The 20188-nt window shown below is 52.3% G+C and overlaps 11 protein-coding genes across 11 annotated transcripts; 7 read left to right on the top strand and 4 right to left on the bottom strand.

The window, feature by feature from the left end:
- Positions 1-1141: 1141 nt before the first annotated feature.
- Positions 1142-4897, top strand: UMAG_11273 (putative ATP-dependent protease; the record flags this gene model as incomplete). The annotated part of the gene is made up of 1 exon (XM_011389094.1): positions 1142-4897. One exon carries the CDS (start codon positions 1142-1144, stop codon positions 4895-4897), a length of 3756 nt encoding a protein of 1251 aa, XP_011387396.1.
- Positions 4898-5117: 220 nt separating this feature from the next.
- On the bottom strand, positions 5118-5381 carry UMAG_12125 (uncharacterized protein; the record flags this gene model as incomplete). Its single annotated transcript, XM_011389190.1, has 2 exons — positions 5118-5221; positions 5309-5381. The coding sequence occupies 2 exons, from the start codon at positions 5379-5381 to the stop codon at positions 5118-5120; spliced, it is 177 nt and encodes a 58-aa protein (XP_011387492.1).
- A 483-nt stretch (positions 5382-5864) lies between these two features.
- On the top strand, positions 5865-6263 carry UMAG_01065 (uncharacterized protein; the record flags this gene model as incomplete). The annotated part of the gene is made up of 1 exon (XM_011388729.1): positions 5865-6263. One exon carries the CDS (start codon positions 5865-5867, stop codon positions 6261-6263), a length of 399 nt encoding a protein of 132 aa, XP_011387031.1.
- Positions 6264-6979: 716 nt separating this feature from the next.
- Positions 6980-7465, top strand: UMAG_01064 (mitochondrial 37S ribosomal protein bS16m; the record flags this gene model as incomplete). Its single annotated transcript, XM_011388728.1, has 1 exon — positions 6980-7465. The coding sequence occupies one exon, from the start codon at positions 6980-6982 to the stop codon at positions 7463-7465; it is 486 nt and encodes a 161-aa protein (XP_011387030.1).
- Positions 7466-7888: 423 nt separating this feature from the next.
- UMAG_01063 (uncharacterized protein) lies at positions 7889-8710 on the bottom strand (the record flags this gene model as incomplete). The annotated part of the gene is made up of 1 exon (XM_011388727.1): positions 7889-8710. The coding sequence occupies one exon, from the start codon at positions 8708-8710 to the stop codon at positions 7889-7891; it is 822 nt and encodes a 273-aa protein (XP_011387029.1).
- Positions 8711-9556: 846 nt separating this feature from the next.
- On the top strand, positions 9557-10972 carry UMAG_01062 (putative GDP-mannose transmembrane transporter; the record flags this gene model as incomplete). Its single annotated transcript, XM_011388726.1, has 1 exon — positions 9557-10972. The coding sequence occupies one exon, from the start codon at positions 9557-9559 to the stop codon at positions 10970-10972; it is 1416 nt and encodes a 471-aa protein (XP_011387028.1).
- Positions 10973-11356: 384 nt separating this feature from the next.
- On the bottom strand, positions 11357-11731 carry UMAG_01061 (uncharacterized protein; the record flags this gene model as incomplete). The annotated part of the gene is made up of 1 exon (XM_011388725.1): positions 11357-11731. The coding sequence occupies one exon, from the start codon at positions 11729-11731 to the stop codon at positions 11357-11359; it is 375 nt and encodes a 124-aa protein (XP_011387027.1).
- A 1630-nt stretch (positions 11732-13361) lies between these two features.
- Positions 13362-14628, top strand: UMAG_01060 (40S ribosomal protein uS13; the record flags this gene model as incomplete). Its single annotated transcript, XM_011388724.1, has 2 exons — positions 13362-13411; positions 14214-14628. The coding sequence occupies 2 exons, from the start codon at positions 13362-13364 to the stop codon at positions 14626-14628; spliced, it is 465 nt and encodes a 154-aa protein (XP_011387026.1).
- A 1843-nt stretch (positions 14629-16471) lies between these two features.
- On the top strand, positions 16472-17401 carry UMAG_01059 (putative iron ion transmembrane transporter; the record flags this gene model as incomplete). The annotated part of the gene is made up of 1 exon (XM_011388723.1): positions 16472-17401. One exon carries the CDS (start codon positions 16472-16474, stop codon positions 17399-17401), a length of 930 nt encoding a protein of 309 aa, XP_011387025.1.
- Positions 17402-17838: 437 nt separating this feature from the next.
- Positions 17839-18597, bottom strand: UMAG_01058 (putative AP-3 complex, subunit sigma3; the record flags this gene model as incomplete). The annotated part of the gene is made up of 1 exon (XM_011388722.1): positions 17839-18597. One exon carries the CDS (start codon positions 18595-18597, stop codon positions 17839-17841), a length of 759 nt encoding a protein of 252 aa, XP_011387024.1.
- An 866-nt stretch (positions 18598-19463) lies between these two features.
- Positions 19464-20105, top strand: UMAG_11272 (uncharacterized protein; the record flags this gene model as incomplete). The annotated part of the gene is made up of 1 exon (XM_011389093.1): positions 19464-20105. One exon carries the CDS (start codon positions 19464-19466, stop codon positions 20103-20105), a length of 642 nt encoding a protein of 213 aa, XP_011387395.1.
- Positions 20106-20188: the final 83 nt, after the last annotated feature.

The raw sequence follows: 20188 nt of genomic DNA, 5'->3' as shown, positions 1-20188 counted from the left end.
ACGCAAAGATGCGACAATCATGAATGGCGACTACCATGTATGGCAATCACGAATCACAGATGGCGAGAACGCTGCGCCACCTCTTCTCAGTACAAGCGCAGCAGTTTCTGCGACGCGGTGCTAGCTGACCAGAGAAAATCGTGAATCACGAATCACGAATCACCAACTCGTCATTAACCAGCGCCACACACATTTTCAAAGGAAGTATAATTTGGCGCTCTAACACTTCTGAAGTCTGAAGTTTGTACGTGGGCCTCGGTGATCGGTGATCGGTAAGCGGGAGCGGCTTTTTCGGGTTCATTCTCCTCCACATTTGAAGCATCTTGGGCTGCTGTGCTGAATGCAAGACTGCTCATTGCCAACAGCTTCCTTTAAGAGGTTGGGCATCAGGTATGATAAGACCAAGCAATATGGTACCTCTGTCAAGACAGGTCAGATCAAGGAACCGAAGCTCCTGTGTGTCAGATAGGTGTATGATGAGCTAGATGACACAGACCATCACGCATGTCTCGTATCTGGCGAGTCACGAACAATCACAATCACGAATCACGAATGAATCGTGAATAGGGCATAGGACGGGCGCTTTCATGATTCACGATTGCGACTTGGCAGATTCGAGTCGTTCGACTGAGCCCGAAATTTCGACAGCTTTTCACAGCACGCGAGCAACACTCACAACTCACGACTCACATGACTCGTGACGACTGACTTACGTATTCACGATTAAGCAAAGATCACGATTCACGATTCACAATTCCCAATTCACGATTCACGACTCACAGATTGCCACGCAATTCGCCGAGTCGTTCAGGATGAGCAAAGCGCTGCGTAAGAACCTGAATCAGATCGGCTAGCTCCAGCAACCACCGGTCTTTGTGTCAATCACGAATTCACCATTTCAACGCGGTTCTCTTTCTCTCGAACCTCTTCCAAACATCCACACTCTGCTCTCGACCACTTTCTTCCTGCGCTTTTATCTTGTCATTGCGTCGCCAACACCCACAACGAGGACACGAGGCCTCCTTTCTCGTACACTCAAGTCGTTGCATCCAGTTTGTTCGACTGCTCCCTGCTGCTCAGCCGGTCGGGTTCACGCCCAATCCTGCCACTCGAATCCACGTCTCATCACGCTTAAGAACCTATGATTCCTTTACAAAGGCATGCGGCATGCAGCGCCGCTCGCTGGCGCACCTCAGCTTTTGGCTCCGCCACCCTAAGTTCACGGCGTCTCACGACCTTGTCCTCCACCGCTGCTGCCATCGCGCGCAAGTCGTCAGTAACTCCGTTCCCTTCCACCAGGATACCCTCCTCCATCGATATAAGCAAAGTCATTCCCACACCAACGGCTTCAGCCCATACTCGCTTTTTGTTCACTTCGACGCCGCAGTATCTGCCAAGGATGAAGAAGCTCGAAAAGTTGCTCAAAGACGGCGAGCAGATCGACGAAGAAGAGCACGACGGGCACAAAGAGCACGAGAGTCGACGCGAGCCAGGCGCGTTTGAAGCAAAATCCGAGTCTTCTGGCTCGTCTTCTTCCACGGGCAGATCGGCTACTGGTGGCACACCAGCTTCTGGCGCCGGCGCCGGCTCAGGTTCTGGCTCCGGTGCAAGTGGCTCCGGCTCTGGCTCTGGCTCTGGCTCTGGCTCTGGCTCTGGCTCTGGCTCTGGCTCTGGGTCAGGAAACAACTCAATCACTCGTTCTACGGTGCCATCCGTGTATCCCCAAGTGCTTGCACTTCCCATCACCCGACGTCCACTCTTCCCCGGTTTCTACAAAGCCGTCGTTATCAAGAATCGGGCCGTATGCGCTGCCATAAAAGAATCGCTCAAGCGAGGCCAGCCATACATTGGTGCCTTCTTGCTTAAGGACGAGGAGGAGGATGCTGATGTCATCACTGACCTCAGCAAAGTTCATAAGGTTGGTGTCTTTGCCCAGGTCACTAGCGTCTTTCCTGTCCAGGGCGGTGGCCAAACAGGAAGCAGTAAGAAGGGCAAGGATGGAGAGGAAAAGTCCGAAGATGAAGAGGGTATCACCGCCGTCCTCTATCCGCATCGCCGCATTCGCATCGACGAACTCATCACCCCCACAGGTGAAACTATTCCTTCGCCCCCACCAGGCTCTGAGGGCGCCGGTCCTGCCAACCCCATAAGCGATGAGGCGGCCAATGAAGCCGTCAAAGCTGCTTCCATCGCCAGGGTCGACGATATTCAGCAAGAGGCTCGAGACGATGGGATTCTACCTGAAGTCAACGATGCCTCTGCAGCTCATCTGCAGCAAAATGCACCGCCTTCGCCTCCTGCAGCTGTCGACGGAGAATCTGTCGCTAACTCTGACGGCACAGCTATCGAAGGTCAAGACATGCCCTCTCACTCTGCGCCTTTCCAGACATCGTTCCTTCAGGACTACGCGGTCTCGCTCGTCAACGTCACCAACCTTGCTGCCGCTCCCCACGACAAGCGCAACGACCAGTACATCCGTGCCGTCATGTCCGAGTTGATCAGTGTTTTCAAGGACATTGCTCAGCTTAATCCGCTCTTCCGCGACCAGATTGCCAACTTTTCAATCTCGCAGGGCGCAGGCAACGTGTTCGAGGAACCCGAGAAGCTTGCCGATTTTGCTGCTGCTGTCTCGACCGGCGAAGTGGGCGAGCTGCAGGCCGTACTCGAGGCTCTCGACATTCGTGAACGCCTTCAAAAGGCCCTCGTCGTGCTCAAGAAGGAGCTCATGAATGCTCAGCTGCAGAGCAAGATCAGCAAAGATGTCGAGTCCAAGATCCAGAAGCGACAGCGCGAGTACTACCTCATGGAACAGCTCAAGGGCATCAAGAAGGAGCTCGGCATCGAGAGCGACGGTAAGGACAAGATGGTCGAAAAATTCCGCGAAAAGGCTGCCCAACTCAACATGCCTGAAGCCGTCCGCAAAGTGTTCGATGAGGAACTCAATAAGCTTCAGACTCTCGAGCCTGCCGCAAGCGAATTCAATGTCACTCGCGGCTATCTCGACTGGCTCACCAGCATTCCGTGGGGCGTCCACTCGCCTGAGAACTATTCAATCTCTAACGCGACTGGTGTTCTTGACGAAGATCACTACGGACTTTCCGACGTCAAGGATCGCATCCTCGAGTTCCTAGCCGTTGGTAAGCTCAAGGGCACTGTAGAAGGCAAGATCATCTGCCTTGTCGGACCTCCTGGTGTCGGAAAGACTTCGATCGGCAAGTCGATCGCACGTGCCGTCGAGCGTCAATTCTTCCGCTTCAGCGTTGGAGGTCTCAGCGACGTAGCCGAAATCAAGGGCCACCGAAGGACCTACGTTGGTGCCATGCCAGGTAAGGCCATCCAGGCGCTCAAGAAGGTTGGCACCGAGAACCCGCTCATCCTCATCGATGAGGTTGACAAGATCGGACGAGGTCACAACGGTGATCCCTCTTCGGCTCTGCTTGAAATGCTCGACCCCGAACAGAACGGCTCGTTCCTGGATCATTACATGGATGTTCCCGTTGATCTCTCGCGAGTCTTGTTCGTTTGCACCGCCAACACGCTCGAGACCATCCCACAGCCTTTGCTGGACCGTATGGAGGTCATGGAGGTGTCGTCATACACAGCTGACGAGAAGCGACACATTGCGCGCGGCTACTTGGCTCCTCAAGCCAAGGAGGCTTCTGGCCTGCAGGATGCCAACATTGAACTTCCAGACGAGACGATTGATTTCCTCATCAAGCATCACGCTCGAGAGAGTGGTGTGCGTGGTCTTCGAAAGCTGCTCGAAAAGGTCTATCGCAAGATTGCATTCGACATTGTCAAGCAGCACGGCGAGTCGGTGTTCCCGGAGCCCAAGGAGGGCGAGCTGGCCAGCGCCAAGAAGGATGCTGTTCCCAGTTCGCACGCCGCTGCAGGCTCTGCCGACAGCACCGCCCAGTCAGTGACCCCACCTCATGTTGACAGTCAGCCGGCGGAGGGCAGCGAGACGCTATCGCCATTCACTGAGCCATCAGCCTCTTCGGGTGAGGCAACACCAGACAGTCAGCCCAAGCAGGACGGAAAATTGCCTGGCAAGGAAGCCGCTGGCGAGGCGCCTGCTAAGGTGACAACGGAGAAGCGTCAACCCATGGCGGTGCCCAAGGACGTAAAGGTGGTGATCACCATCGACAGCCTGCGCAAGTATCTCGGACCTCCCGTCTACCACAAAGACCGTCTGTACACTAGCGCCATGCCTGCTGGTGTGTCGACGGGACTCGGCTACCTTGGCAACGGTTCCGGCTCGCTGATGCCTATCGAGACAACCATCATGCCAGGCAAGGGTGGCTTACAATTGACGGGTAAGCTGGGTGACGTGATCAAGGAGTCAGCTTCCATTGCTCTCTCTTGGATGAAGACCAACGCGTTTGACCTTGGCATTGTCAAGGATGCCAACGACAATTTGCTCGACAACAAGGATGTGCATCTGCACATGCCTGAGGGTGCGATTGGCAAAGAAGGACCCTCTGCCGGTGTTGCCTTTACTGTTTCACTCACATCACTGTTGACCAACCGACCGGTAGCGCCAACGCTGGCCATGACGGGAGAAGTGTCGCTTCGTGGAATGGTGTTGCCTGTGGGCGGATTGAAGGAGAAGTTGCTTGCTGCTCACCGTGCTGGTATCACCAAGGTGATCTTGCCCGCCCAGAACCAGCCCAACGTCGAAGCTGATGTACCGAAGGCGGTGCTCGATGACCTCGAGGTTCATTACGTGAACAACGTCTGGAGCGCTCTCAACCACGCATTCGGCCAAGGTCCTTGGTCGTCCAAGGCGAAGGAGATGGAGGAAATGGAAAGTCAAGAGTTGATCGCGCAATCTTCACCCCGAAAGGAGAAGATCAAGGAGGACGATGGTGCTAGCCAGGATCAACCAGTCAACTAGACGTAGTAGCAACAGTTATTGAACAGTCTTGCCCACCGCTCACCTCGGCTTTTCCATCTCATGCCGACCAAAGGCTGCCGGAAACGTTACTACAAGTGAGGTGAATTGAAGAAACAAAATATGATGGTTGAGGAATCTCATTACGGGTGCGCAAGCTGCGCAAGCTGGGCAAGCTGAAAATGTGTGCAGGCGCCGTGAGCTTGCGTTCTGCAGATCACGATCAGGATCGCGGGCAAGTGCAGCGTTGTTCGACGGGAACGTTGGCGAAAACGGCATCGATGTGTCGGCCACATCCACGCCAGGTGGTCTTGCCGCATTTGTCACCTGTGACGAAACAATCGTGTGAGTATGACGTTTGACCGACCAGAACGACAAGTGGCGAGCGGAAATGTGTGAGAAGCTGGCACTTACATGTTGCGGCCATGCAAGAGTTGGTCATATTCTCGCCGGCCGAGGGAGCCGACTGGATCGAGAGGAAAGCCATGATTGATGAGGGTGACGTCTACGAGGTTTTTCAGTGTCCTGGATGGATGCAAGGTCGATGGCAGGGTTGAAGGGAGCAGATAAGGATGTCGTTTGACTATTCTCGATTCGTGATTGCACTTGATTTTGGACTCATCTCGTTCAGATGCGCTTGAAGCACCAAACCGAGGTCTAGACAACTAATCGTGAATCGGACTTGGGTTGTAGTCTTCAACTCTTTCACCAGGTCGTGCATTCACGATTCAGATTCACAATTCGTGATTCGTGATTATTTACCCGGATTTTTCAAGACATTTTTTTTTCGAGCGCAGCTTACAGGGTCCTCAACGCTTAAAGCCGCCGCTGGTCACAGCTATCCGCACCGCCATCACGACCTTGTTACATCAGAATCTCTACGTCGAGACGCATTCGACTGACTCAACTACCTACATACACATTACAAGCTATCGTTTGTGGATTTTCATCTTTCAGAACGTGCACAAAGATGGTAGCAAAGACTACATGCGACTCATCCACGACAGCGACATCGAAACAGCGATCTTCGCTACAACACTTATCCGCTTCCTCTTTCGGTGCATCAGGATCGAATTCTCCAAAACCATCTCCCGTAGCCTCCTCTTTGCACACGAGCGCCAAAAAGTCGCTCAAGACTGCGAAAGCAAAGGCGAAAGCCAAAAAGAACGGCACCAACAAGTTTCGTGATTCGGAGAAACGAGAATTGCTCGACGGTCAGACGAGTCAGCTTTTTGCGAGTAACAATGACAACAAAGAGGATCGTCGAGATCCATTCTCGTACGGCGCATCGTCAATTGCAGACAAGAGAAGCACAAGAAGGCAGGTGGACGAGGCGACTCTGGCGTTGAATCTGCTCATGAAGTCTTGACAAGATTTCATCCAACAGGATTGCGACGAAGCCTGTCATAGTCTATGGCATGTATGTGCGCTACACGCCCTCCATTCTTTGAAAGTGACTGCCGAAGCATCAAGGCTTTCTCTCTGATATACCCCGAGCCGGATCGGTTTCACATCCTAGGCGCTCCTCTTTGCATTATGTACTCTATGTTTACTAACAACCTCACTCCAGCCGCTGCTGAAACCTGCATGCTGTCGTCTGTAAGCTGAGAGTGAGCTTTGTGTCGCTAGAGAGAAAGACGAGTTACTACAAATCCGAACCCTTCAGCACATAGCACTGAGCATGAGCATGGTTGCACTGAGCGTGGAACGTGGAACTCACTCGTGATTGACTGAAATCTGATTGATATGTGTTAGGCCTACTACACGCACAGGTGTAATTAGGGTTTTCCCGGCACTCGGACGAGCAGGAGGAAGAACAGGAAAAAGAAAAGAAGTTGCATATGCTCTGTACCAATCTGCTCTTTCGCCTCTCCTCACCATCTTCTCATCGTCTTTACGTTTTCACCCTTTGACGGTTCTCGCACCTCACCAAACCCCCTTCATACAGCTGCTCTTCGTATCGTCACGACGTGTTTTTCAGAGCGCCGCTCTTTCACACCATCCTGGCTGCTTTGATCTCGTGCATTCCCACCTCTGGCATTCTCCGTAGCCGCAGAATCAAACAGTTTCCACCACAATAGCGCCATGGTCGTGCGTCTTCGACTCAGCCGTAAGGGCACACGCAATAATCCATTCTACCATGTGGTAGCAATCAATGATTCCAAACCACGAGATGCGCGCCCGATCGAAAAATTGGGAGAATTTGATCCCATTCCACGCCCACCACCGTCCGCACGTTTACCGACACCCTTTATCGGTCAGAGCGGAGCAATCCCAGGCCACGGAGGTCTAATGACTTCCAGATTGCCCTCGGCATCGCAAGCAGGAGCGAAGGAGGTGAACTTGCAAAAGCGATTAGAATGGAACGAGGAGAGGATTCGACATTGGTTGAAGTTGGGGGCTCAACCGAGTAAGCCCGTTGCCAGGTTGTTGGATCGAGCAGGACTAGTTCCGGAGGGCGTACATTACAAGGGGATCTACAGGCCCCCGCCGAGTAGTCAGCTTGTGCAACCCGCTACGGCAAAGGCAACAAAAAGGTCGACAGCAGAGGACAAGACGCAATCATCATAGCGCCCTCGGATAGTGGACTCAGCGCCAACCGCAATCTGTAGTGTGACTGTCACTTTTCCTCGCACATACACATTCACTCTAGTGCGATTCGTGATTGTTGCTGTCGCCGATTAGATCGTGTGCTCTCTGCCGTGCGACCATCATTCGGTCGGTTCAAGCGACACAATCACGAAATGGCCTTTATCCTTCACAACGTCTTGCCGTTGGCACAGTCTCTTTGGCTCTTTGAAACACACGACTACATACACAGGAAATGACAATTCAATTCAGATGAAACGACATTAACTCAATGGGTATGTACAAAACTGAAGGCATGTGAAATGATCATGCAACAAGATCCGACTGACGTGTAACATCCGGAAGCAGGAGAAATTGCGTCATCAATCTGGGTCAAGAGAGTGACCCGTTGATGTTTGCATCCTCTCAATCCCTCGATTGGTTGTTGAGAATACGCAAGATGTTGATGAAAAGGTTAACAATATCGAGGTACAAGCTGATGTTAGCTAGTACCCACTCCTCCGCACTCAGCCTCCTCTGGATCAGCCATGTATCGTACACAATGTACAAGCTGAACACGACGCAGCCTGCGACCGCCATGATGAGGTCGAAGGTCTGGTTGTAGGGCAAAAACACTCCCACAAATCCAACGCCTACCAAGACCATGAGCGCGCCAAACAGCCATCCGCCCATGCTGCCAAAGTCCCATTTGGACTGGAGTGTGAAGAGCGTGAGGCCGAAGAAAGTAAAAGCGGTGATAATCATAGCCTGGAGGACGATTTTCTGGTCGACGTAGGTGATCACAGTTCCGAGCGAAAGTGACTCTAGGACGGTGAACAGTCCGAGAAGGATCATGTTGGTTGGATGAGAGTGACGCTTGAAGTAGAGAAAACCCATGGTGACCAGACTACCGACGAGAGGGACAATGAAAGCCCATTGGTTTTGCTGGACCCAGCCGGCGATACCTCGAGTGGTCATGATAGCAGCAATCGCGGTGGTGCCGAGAATCTGGAAGAACAGAACGGTGTAAACCTTGCGCAGGAACATGGCGCGGATCTCTGGCGATGATTGCTCAACGGTGACTCCGAATTTGAAATCGTCCGGATCGCCTTCCTCGTCGACATTACGCGGAGTGGTGCTCGTTTCCGCCGCTCCGTAAGATGGAGAGTCGTGTTGAGGTACGGCTTGATAGCCCTTTGGTGCAGGCGCCGTGTACGAGGGCGGTGCGGCAGGATCGTTGCTTGACATTTTTCTTATGATCTCGATACTTCCAGTGGTGCGAAGGGGCAGGACTTGTTGCAAAAGATGATGGTTGCGTTGCAGCAAGGCCTTATGGATGGCAGAGGCAATGAAATCGTGCTGAGTCGGCGGAAGCGCCCGTTGACAAGGAGATGTGGAGCAAAATCACATGCGCGTTTCGGCTGTGCAACCACAGCCTTCACCTCACGCCTCACGCCTCACGCCTTGCTTCATCGATTTTTCTAGATCGCTTGGTGCTGCCGGGCTTAACAGTTCTGTGGTTTCCCTGGTTGTGGTCCACGTGCTTGCTGCTTCTGATTTGTGTATTACCTTCGGTCGAACATCCCTGGAGAATCACGAATCGTGAATCGTGAATCGTGAATCGTGAATGATTCGTGTCTGTTGGATCTGCTTAATGGACCCTCGGCTGCAGGATCCAACGTGCAGCAAGCCTCGGCCAAAGCGTTGCAACAAACTGCACACATGCTTGGTGGTGCCTTCCCGCTTCCTGCACCTCAGCCAACTCCGAACCTACTTACCACACATTTGTGAGACTTAACTTAAGTTGGTCACTCTTACCGACATTCGTGATTGCCGATTGTTCGTTGGCAGCACTACCTCTCTTCAGCCGCAGTAGTCCAAGAAGCTTCAGTTTGGTCCGCATTTGGTCTTGTCCAGCCACGCGTCGGCGTTTGATCTTATCGGCGGCGGACAAATTTTGGTGTTGTTCTCTTAGTCGACCTGCTTCTTCTCGATTTCCAACCAGATTCTCGCGCCTTGCCCTCTGACCACTTCCATCTTGATCATCTACAAGCTTCTTATTGAGCGACAAGCCCAATTTCTTATCTCGACACCATGTCCTCGGGTAGCAGATCCTTCTTTACTCCTCAAGAAACCCGGCTCGAGCTTCCGCAAGGCGCAGCACACCAAACGCCTGACATCACACGACCAGCAAGTCCTTCAGAAAATGATCGAGCTCCCTTCCTGAATGGTGGACCCAGCGATGCGCGTGAGGATGTGCGTATGGGCGCCAAGGCTCTGCGCAACGATTCGGAAAAGCCTGCTGTAGGTATTATGGCGCTGGCGCCGATTCTGTGCTACTGTGCTGCTAGCATCACCATGACGGTTGTCAACAAGTTCACCGTTTCGGGCCGCGGCTTCAACATGAATCTCCTCGTCCTCCTCATCCAGTCTACGGTCGGTGTCACCTGTGTCTGGATCGCCGAGCGTGCTGGTCTGATTCAACTGCGTGGTCTCAACGCGAAAGATGCTTGGAACTGGATGCCGTTAAGCATCATGCTGGTCTTTGTCATCTGGACGGGCAGCAAGGCGCTCCAATATCTCAACATTTCGGTCTATACTATCTTCAAGAACCTCACCATCATCCTTATCGCGTATGGTGAAGTCATGTGGTTCGGTGGTCGTGTGACCAGGATCGTGCTTTGCAGCTTCCTGTTTATGGTGCTCTCGTCTGTCATTGCCGCCTGGTCTGACATCTCGAACGTCTTTGCGATTGGCAACCTTTCCATGCCGCATACACCGGACTCGATCATGGGCGGCATGGCCAAGGATCCCATCACGGGCGCTCTCTTTCCCGCCTTCGATCCACTCAAGACTGAGAAGGATGCGATCAACGCTCAGCTTCAGAGCGCTTCGGCCAATGATGTTATTGAGGGCTTTCAGGGCTATGGCCTTCTATCGAGTGGCTACGTATGGATGGCGCTCAACTGTATCTGCAGTGCCACCTACGTCTTGCTCATGCGCAAGCGCATCAAGGTCACCGGCTTCAAGGATTGGGACACCATGTTCTACAACAACTTCCTTAGCATTCCTGTTCTCCTGCTCATGTCGTTCCTGGTTGAGGACTGGTCGTACGCTAATTTGCACAAGAACTTCCCTGACGACAAGCAGACTAAGCTCATCTCGGCCATCGTCTTTTCAGGAGCCTGTGCCATCCTGATCAGCTACACCACTGCATGGTGCATTCGTGCCACCTCCAGTACCACGTACAGCATGGTGGGCGCCCTGAACAAGCTTCCCGTTGCTCTCAGCGGTATGGTTTTTTTCCACGACCCACCCGTCACCTTTTCAAGTGTCAGTGCGATTGCAGTCGGCTTCTTCGCGGGTCTCGTGTACGCATTTGGTAAGAACAAGCAGGCCGAGGCGGCCAAGCTTGGTGGTCACGCCTCTGCAAATGGCAGCTCGAGCATGTCTGGATCTAAGGACGGCTCAAGTCTACCCATGCACACCTTCAACGATAGGAAAGATTGAATTCCATGTCGAGCAACCCGTCACTAGAACTCTTGCGATCCTCACACCTTGACAAAGCGTAAAGCATTTTCGATGCAATGATAGATGCAAAATTCACGATGGTTTCAAACTGCCCAACAAAGGCCATTTCGCGTGTATCCTCCCTCATACATTACAGCGCTGTAGCGCTACGACATGCTGGACGTAATGATAATGATTGTCATGACGCAGTTGAGTGCTCCGAGGTCAGGCAGGCATAACGCCCCGCCTTTGCCTCAAGATGAATTCTAGTGTTTGGCGTCTCCGAATGGAGAGGGCGACGAGTGATGCCTTCACACACGCTCTTCAGGCAGGTTGCATGGGGGAGCTTCGATGAGCGGATGCACGAATCCGTTGCTTCAGTTATCAGTCAGTCACAGTCTTGGCATCTGATCGTGTTTGGGTCTCTTCTGCGGGCATATAAAAATGACAGTACGTGCCATTGTCATGCTTACGTAATATATGTAACGTAAAAAGAGATAGGTTGGGCTCCTCGAAAGAAACCCAACCAATTCCAAGATTCAGGCAAGCCTCCCCCCAAAGGAGAGAGGCGGGAGGGCGTCGGCGGTAGGACAAATGGGTGGCCGTGCAAGCCCACCGACCCCCTCTCTCCAGCCCCCATGCTTGAGCGAGAGTGGAAATGCCAAGGTCTATGGAATGCCGTAGGGATCGTTGATCGAGAAAGACAAAGCGAGCAAAAAAGCAACACAGGAGGAACAGAATGGGCAGAGTGGTCAGCATTCCGTTGTGACTTGCGTCATCGAAAGGCGACCCTAATAGCAAAGCCACAGTGAGCGTTTGGAACATCTCGTCGTGATTAAACTGAATCGCGATTGTGTGCTATGCCAACAGGGACACCGTCCGATGTCACATCAAGTTTGAGGGTAGGTTCATGCCAACTTACAAGTATGAGGCCGAAGAAGTGGAATGCCAGAGACACTTGGACATATATACTCCCCAACGCCCTCGCATCTGCTAGCGCAGATTGCATGCAAATGCAGGTCACTGTTAGTCTCGATTCTAATCCTAAAATACGAGCGCTTTCATTACAAGCTTACTAAGTTTCGAGTTTGAAGGGTCGTAAGAGCGCAAAATTTCTGGGGGCATCATCGACCCAATCACGCACCCATTACAGATCAACCCTCGTTTCTGCCGATTTCTTGATTACACTGATTCTCATGTTCGAGTACACTCTGGCAAGGAAGGGCACAAACTAGACCCGGACATGAATAAAGTAGAAACAATCAAATTAACACGTTGGGACAAAGCGTTCTCCTGCTTCGCCCTGATCCTTCCTTGTACGCACGTCCAGTCGACTCGGCAGCGACCGAAAGATTTGAGCTTTGGTGGCAAAAGAGTCGAATAGCGATGACAAGAAGGAGGGAGAAGCCAAAGGATGGGTGCCAAAAATTGCCAGGCCGTCATGGTGACAGCAAGGACGTGCAATATAGGTAATTTGCAATCAGCAATAAGCTTCTCCTCGGTAAAGACCTCACTGGATGAAGCGCCTGCCTCGCTGTTGTGCCATTGAAGACAGAGAGCAGACAAAGGCCCGGTGAGAGATGCGAAGAAGCGATATCAGAGGGAAGGAAAACATGAAAGAACACAGAATGGTCAGCAGCCGTCATTCGAGATCGATTGAATATCGTCGTTCCGTCGTCCGCGACTGATCCAGTGTTACTGCTGCAGAATACATGCAGAGCAGGTTATGAGTCGAAGAGGACAGAGTGACAAGGGTGGGGGGTCAGAAATGACTTACGCAGATGGATAAGGATCAAAGGGAAGAGCGGCCGCTGACGATCACAATATATCGCGTGTGCCTTCACTGTCCGACTCAGCCATCCATCCTGACGCGTGGAGGCGGCCCGTGCCAGCGATCATCCATCCACTGCCTTTCTCGCTGCTGAGTAAAGTCGTGAGTTAGAGGCAGTCATAAATTATTCGGCATACGTGATTGATGTTAGACTGTCACATTCGACACGTGCAAAGGTCTTTAGTTTCGGAACCGAAATTGTAGAAAAGTTCCCACGCTCCGCTCTTCCAGGCTGCTACTCGATTATTTTAGGCCTTGAAGTTCCAAGTCTGAAATCTTCGAGCCCTTGTGACGGTAAAATGTGAACGAGACGGAAGGGCCTGCAGATGGCACAGGCAGTTGCCAGCTTGGAAGGCTTGTAGCTCAGTCTGACGAGTCAGTCTGGAGAGACTGGGAGACACTAGTGCGATTTGCTGCCAGTGTTTTAGTCACCCGCAAAAACAAGGCAGCAACGCCGCTTTGGAAAGTGGGTGAGCTTGGACGTCAGTGTGACCTCTTGTACTTCTTCTCCTTCACGCTCTCGTCACCATCAAGACTAACTATCACATATCGCCCAACATGTCTCTCGTTCCCCCCGACCCGTCGCAGAACTTCGCCTTCATCTTGCGGTGAGCATCCAATCAACAAAGAATCAGCAGTAGTCGGCTCTAAGCAGCTCGATGATTAGCATGTACTCCGACACGAGCAGGCAGCAATACGATGGACAACAACCTTGCAGCAGCACGGCCAGCAACAGTAGCATCGACGGGGCATCTCAATCAACAGCAGAAGCAGCATTCCTGAGGCTATGGGTTCAGGACATTTCTGAGCTAGGCATGGCCAAGCAGAAGCAATTGGTTAGGAACGAACCATGATACCGTTACCCAGAAAGCAACGATGCACAAAGACCAGGCGGGTTACAAGCACAGGAAAATGGAAGACACAGCTTACGAACAGTGATCATTAATGTTGCCATGTTGTCGCCTCGAATCCCCTTGAGCAGTGGACCACCTCGTTGAATAGGGCCGCAAGGTACTTTTGCCATGCTCTTGTGGCGATTCAGGTATACCTGGTTATGACCAGCTCACAGCTCAATGATGGCCACATGGAACGGAGGAACGGATAACATTGTGGGCTACTTTCTGGACTTGCTGTGCGCTCGTCCCGCCCCGTCCCGACCGATACCTTCTCAAGGTTCTTAGCTTCTGAAGGCGCCTCAGCAGTGACTTGACAATACGGCCGGTTCCTCACCCGACGCTGCTGCTACATCGACCACCTAGACACGGTCGCAACATCTACAACACTGCTCCAGCCTCGCTTCTAACCTTTCCACATGCTGATTTATCAAGCTGCTTGTCGACCCTGCTGATCGTTTGACTCGTTCTGAACTTTATACTGATCCTTTCTCTCTTGTCGGATTGACGCACACAGTTTGCTCAACACCAACGTTGACGGCAAGATCAAGGTGCAGTACGCCCTCACTCAGATCAAGGGTGTTGGCCGCCGATACGCCAACATTGTTTGCAAGAAGGCCGATATCGACCTTAGCAAGCGTGCCGGTGAGCTCAACTCGGACGAGCTTGAGCGCATTGTTACCATTCTGCAGAACCCTGCCGAGTTCAAGATCCCCTCGTGGTTCCTCAACAGGCAGCGCGACATTGTCGACGGTAAGAGCAGCCAGCTCCTGTCGAACAACATCGACTCGAAGCTGCGTGACGACCTGGAACGCTTGAAGAAGATCAAAGCCCACCGTGGTATCCGCCACTACCTCGGCCTGCGTGTCCGTGGTCAGCACACCAAGACCACTGGTCGTCGTGGCCGCACTGTTGCCAACAAGAAGAAGTAAGCAGGTGGAGACGCTCTCCATCTTCCGCTTCCCTATTGTTTTTGCAGCATTCTTCATTCTCGTCCGTTTCTCGCATCATTATGGTGTTGTAACATTTTCAGTCTCTCAATCATCCTTCCTCCGGGCAGCAGAGGGGGCTGTTCGGACGGATCCTCATAGCTTCATGCGACCTTGAAGGCATCCTCGGATTACACCGTTGATGTTTACGTGTCATCCATGCCATCCTTTCTCCCCCGCCAAAAATCTCAAGTGATTGGCCTTGTGCCAGGATATCGAACCAATGCTGTTCTGTGTTTTCTGCACCGCTGTTTCAGTGGTTTCTCGTCTTGCTTGTTGCTGTGGCATGTCGATCCAAAAAAACGCAGGTGAGAAGGAGACAGTTAAGAGTGACAATCCGTGAGCATGAGTGTGCCGTCCACGCAGGCTTTGCCTTGACCGCGTCTCACGTTCTTGAGAGAGAGGCGCGTATGCTGAAGTCCAAAAGGACACGGGCAAGAGGACGATTGGAAATTACCATACTCACGACTGTATATGTTAGACAATCATGAATCGTGAGTTGCGTGTTGACAGGCTTACTCTGTTCGCTCTCACAACTAACTAGTCACTATTTTAGCAGTCAGACACGAGACCCGCCTCTCAGTCACGAGTGTCTGGTTTCACGGCAGGGGAACGTCGCTCATCCGAAAGAAACAGGAATTCAACCGACTAGGCTGCACAAGCGCGCTGATGATTGGCTTAAATTCGAATTCTTGATGAACGGCTTCTGGTGGAAATCTGTGGCCGGCTTTCGAAGGCGCCGCTCTTGGTGTGATCGTCTGACCTCAGACTCATGCAATTTGACTCGGGCCGAGCGTTACCCTAAGACACTCGCTGACCTGCTCATTTCAAGCCTTACTCTCTGAGGCTTGACGGCAACCTGCTACTCGTTTTGATACGCAAAACGGGAATTCTGTTAAGCCAAAACCACAAAGAGAGAGGCATAGAAACACCTGCTGCTGCGAACAATTTTTTCTCGTTTTGTGGCGCAGCATAGTGAGTCGTGTGGAGTCAGTCTAAAAGGAAAGAAAAAAACTCTTGGCGACGCCGAATCTTCCTCGCCTCGATATCCTTCTCGTTTGCTGAATTTTTATTTGAGCAGCAGACGGCGCAGAAGGAAACGCTAGCTGGCGAATGCATCATCCACGATCAGCTAAAAACACGAAGTAGCACCGCGTTACGTTTCCAGATTTGATTCAGAGCTCAAAACGGGAATCTCCGGGCGTCACATTCTCGTGTCTGATTCGGCCAGCCTTTGTGCGCAACTTTGCCGGTCGTTGATTCTCGCCAACCTCCACCCTCAACCTTCGCTCGTCAACGTCGTTGTGAGTCTCCATATCATACTCATCCATCAACCTCAAGGCGGATCACTCATCGTCGGCTCGCGAAAAAAGAAGGGGAAAATTCCGATTGGCGCAGCGATCCGCGTGCCCAAAGCAAGAAAGGTCGAATCGTCGCATTCGTGTGGAGATCTCAATTCATCGTTTACGTTCCGATCACTCTTGCTCATACCGTGCCGAGGGGCAGGTAGATCATCTTATAATCAGCCACAACGTCGCACATCTTGCAATCCAGCGACGAAAATCCGTCTCGCAGCGGTAGCAGCCTTCAGGCTCATTCTAATCTACAACCAGCGACTCGTACCAATTGCAGATTTGCGTCAGCAGCATCACAGATAACTCAGTCTTGCGAACAATCTGCATCACACGACAGCAACACAAGCGAAAGACTCTTGGTTAGCTCTGTTCCGACTTCTGCAACCCATCAGTATTTATTTCGATCCACTTGGGCGCCATCGCACAGAGTCATGAGCGACCGAGCCGTTCCAGCAGTAGAGGAGGAACTGGACTATGAGGGTCTTGGTGACAATGTCCCACTCCATATCAACATGATCGCTGGCTCACTTGCAGGAATCAGCGAGCATGCTGCCATGTATCCTGTTGATGTGATTCGGACACGCATGCAAGTTCTCTCGGCAACGCCAGCTGCCACCTACACGGGCGTGATACAGGCATTCAACCGAATCAGCAACTTGGAAGGCATGCGCACACTGTGGCGTGGAGTGGCAAGTGTGATCATGGGCGCTGGTCCAGCACATGCGGTTTACTTTGGCACCTACGAGACGGTCAAGGAGGCGACAGGCGGGAATCGCGAGGGACATCAGTTTGCCAGCACAGCGTTTGCTGGCGCATCCGCCACCATTGCCGCCGATGCCTTTATGAACCCGTTCGACGTGATCAAGCAACGTATGCAGATGCACGGCTCGCAATACCGCACCGTCCTGCAGTGCGCATCGACCGTCTACAGGAAGGAGGGTCTGCGTGCATTCTATGTCTCGTATCCCACTACACTCACCATGACGGTGCCCTTCACAGCGGTCCAATTCTCGGTCTACGAGTGGGCTAAGAAGGTGCTCAATCCTTCGGAAAGCTATTCGCCGCTCACACACGTTTCGGCAGGTGCCTTCTCGGGCGCGGTAGCAGCTGCGGTCACGAACCCGCTGGATGTGGCCAAGACGCTCTTGCAGACCCGCGGCAGCAGCACCGATGCACAAATCCGAAATGCCTCTGGTATGTTTGAGGCGTTCAAGATCATCAACGCACGAGAAGGACTTAAGGGCTTCGCACGTGGTCTCTCGCCACGCGTGCTTACGTTCATGCCTTCGAATGCACTCTGCTGGTTGTCGTACGAAGGATTCCGCTTCTTCCTCAACGAGCAGTCCAAGGCATCGGTTTAAGCCTCGACTCGACGCCGTAAACGCACGCTTTTCCAGCAACGCAGTCAGTTTTGGTGCTACCTTTTATTCATAGACGCAACTTGACTCGCACGTCCACTGACAGAGCGAACGCGCAGTTCGCCGAGGAAAGCGAAGAACCTCGAAAACAGAGATGCAAACCTGCCGTTCATCTCTCCCTGCTCACCATGTTAATACCGCGCACGCAAGTTGCACACGCATATCAGTTGTCCGCCAAAAAAAAAAAAAATCGAGCTGTGTTCAGTCATTGTCAGTTGTCAGTCTCGAGAATGTGTCTGGTGTCTGTGCGCTTGCGCGAAACCGCTAGTTGAAATGTGGGACGAGAGAGAATCGTGAATGAATGCTAAAAGTACAGATGCAGGGCAGGGAAGATGGTTTGCTTTGAAGTTGAAAGGTGGAAAAAGCTTGTTTGGGCAAGATTACTGACGACTTGAACGACGACTGGAAGAGCGACCCAGGTACTGGTTGCCCAAGTTGGAGATAGCATCTACCATGAAAGTACCTCTTGGCCAAGGGATTGAGGAATTTGAACCTGGTATGGACAGGTTCAAGCTTGCAGGGGTGAGGTTTGCGAGACCTGCTGCACCTGCTGCTACTCCACCAGCGCCAGACTGAGCCACGGAAGCCTTCCTTGCTCTTGCGGTCGCCTGCGCCGCTGCAACGATCTCGTTGATGTTGGTCTCCACCACCAATCCTCCCTGAATGACCTCGTTGAGGATAGCGTGCACCTCATCAAAGTGGAAGATGAGATCCAGCTCGCATACATTCTCAAAACATCGGTCCAAGCTCTCCACGAAAACCTGGATGAGATCCAATATACCCAGTTCGCTTTCACTCGAATCGACAACAAACACAAAGTAAAGCGTTGCGTAGTGTCGATAGATAACACGCAGCTGATCTTGCGATGCAGCGGAAGGTGAGCCGGATGAGACTGAACCCTTTTCGCTCTTGACTTTGCTGAGACAAGACGAAAAGCGAACTGCGTCGGCGGGCGGTGGAAGCAGAGCAGTAAGCTCTGTTGCGTCGAGAAAGTTACACACACCCTCGGGTCGCTTGGATACAAGTCGAAAGATCTCCTTGATCAGTGCTTGCTGCCTCGAAGCGGGAAGCTGGGTATAGAACTTGGTGAGCCGCGGCTTGCCGTGGTTGTTGACAATGAGCGCTGCTCGTATTGTCATGTTGGGTAAAGTCAACTATGTGCGGTGCGGTGCGGTGCAGTGCAGTGCAATTCGGGGAGTGGATACGTCGACTGCTCCAAAAGGTGGATTGGAAAGCGGCAAGGCAGACGGCTGCCAAGATTAATGATCCAAGATAAAGATGTGCCTTTCGGCGAGAGCCTGTGTGAGACAGTGGTGAATGTCAGAGTCTTGCATGCGCCAAATCTCCCGCGTTGATGAGGAGGATGTTGCGATTGGATATCTTGCCAACAAAGAGACTTGTTGTGTCTTGTTGCTGTGCTGCGTCCTCAGCTCGACCGCAGCTCTACGTTGAGCAGGTGAGCAGGTGTGCAGAGCTCTGGGAGACTTTGCGCACAGTGTGACTGTCAAAGTGTACGTGACGTGATCGTGACAGTGACATGCACCCACACTGGTCAACGAAACGAGCGTCGAGTAAAAACGTGAGCCAAGCAACCCTAACCCTACGGTTGAGGACCCTAACCCTAACTTAGTGATTCACGATTGGCGTATGGTGTGCCCTGTGCTCTCTCTCTCTCTATCTGTAGAATTTCCAACTCACGACCGTCAACCACGAAACACGAATTTGATTGTGATTCACGATTCGTGGTTCCCGGTTCCCGATTGGGCCCTGCAGGTGAGTTGTTTCCTGTGGCTATCGAGAGTGACAGAATGCTTGATGATTGTTCTTCTGATACACTCACGACTGATACACAATCACAGACTGTCACCGCTCAGCTCAGTGCCCTGATCTGTGTCGGTTCGCTGGTTCGCTCGTTCTTTCCTCCTCGCTACGCTCATCCTCGATTCTCACCTCTTCCTTCGGTCTACCCAGATCAGTACAACAGCGTTGTCCACGTTCCGTCAAAATGGGTTTCCGCAGCGGCTTTGTCATCTCGTCAACCTCGTTCCTGTTCGGCGTCATCTTTATCGCATCGATCTACGACTTTCCCTTGCTTTACTTTTCCGACCTCTCCGACTCGGCTGTTGAGGCAGCGGAGCGCTTCTATCTTTCCCTCTTCAATGCTCCTCTCGCTGTCACGGCGCTACTCCACGGAATGATGGGGCTCGGTGTGATCGGTCTGATCGCCAAGCTGCATCGATGGAACGAGATGGCAAAGTACTTTGACGGTGGATCACTCGTTCTCTTCATGGGTTCTATCTGCATGTACCTCGGCGTGTCAGTCCCCAACCTCCGTTTGATCTCGGACCCTACCAACGAAAGGTTGGTGTGGAATTCGGCCATCGGTACGCAACGTCAATCTCAGTTGGAAGCTTTCAACAAGGGCGAGAGCGATTTCAAGCCAAGCGACGGCGCCATGACCCCGGACGAGAAAGTGGCTGCCATCAGGATCATCAGTGCCAGCAACACAATCTGCGTCGTTCTGTTGACGGGCGTGTTGATCCTTCAGATCAGCGAATGGTACCTCGAGAGACAGGAAGCTATCCAGGCCGAAACAAACAGGAGACAACAGGCTAAAGAGTTGGCAGATGCTAAAAAGGACAAGTAATCTATCTCCCTTCACCCTCATTTGGACAGAATTCCTCCTACCCAATCCTCCCCCCCATATGACCTCCAACAACCTTGCCTCTT

This window comes from Mycosarcoma maydis, chromosome 2, assembly GCF_000328475.2.
Source record: "Mycosarcoma maydis chromosome 2, whole genome shotgun sequence".
In the NCBI taxonomy this organism is placed as follows: Eukaryota; Fungi; Basidiomycota; class Ustilaginomycetes; order Ustilaginales; genus Mycosarcoma; species Mycosarcoma maydis.
The sequence above is the reverse complement of the archived record's forward strand: the minus strand, read 5'-3'. Positions and strand labels throughout refer to the sequence as shown.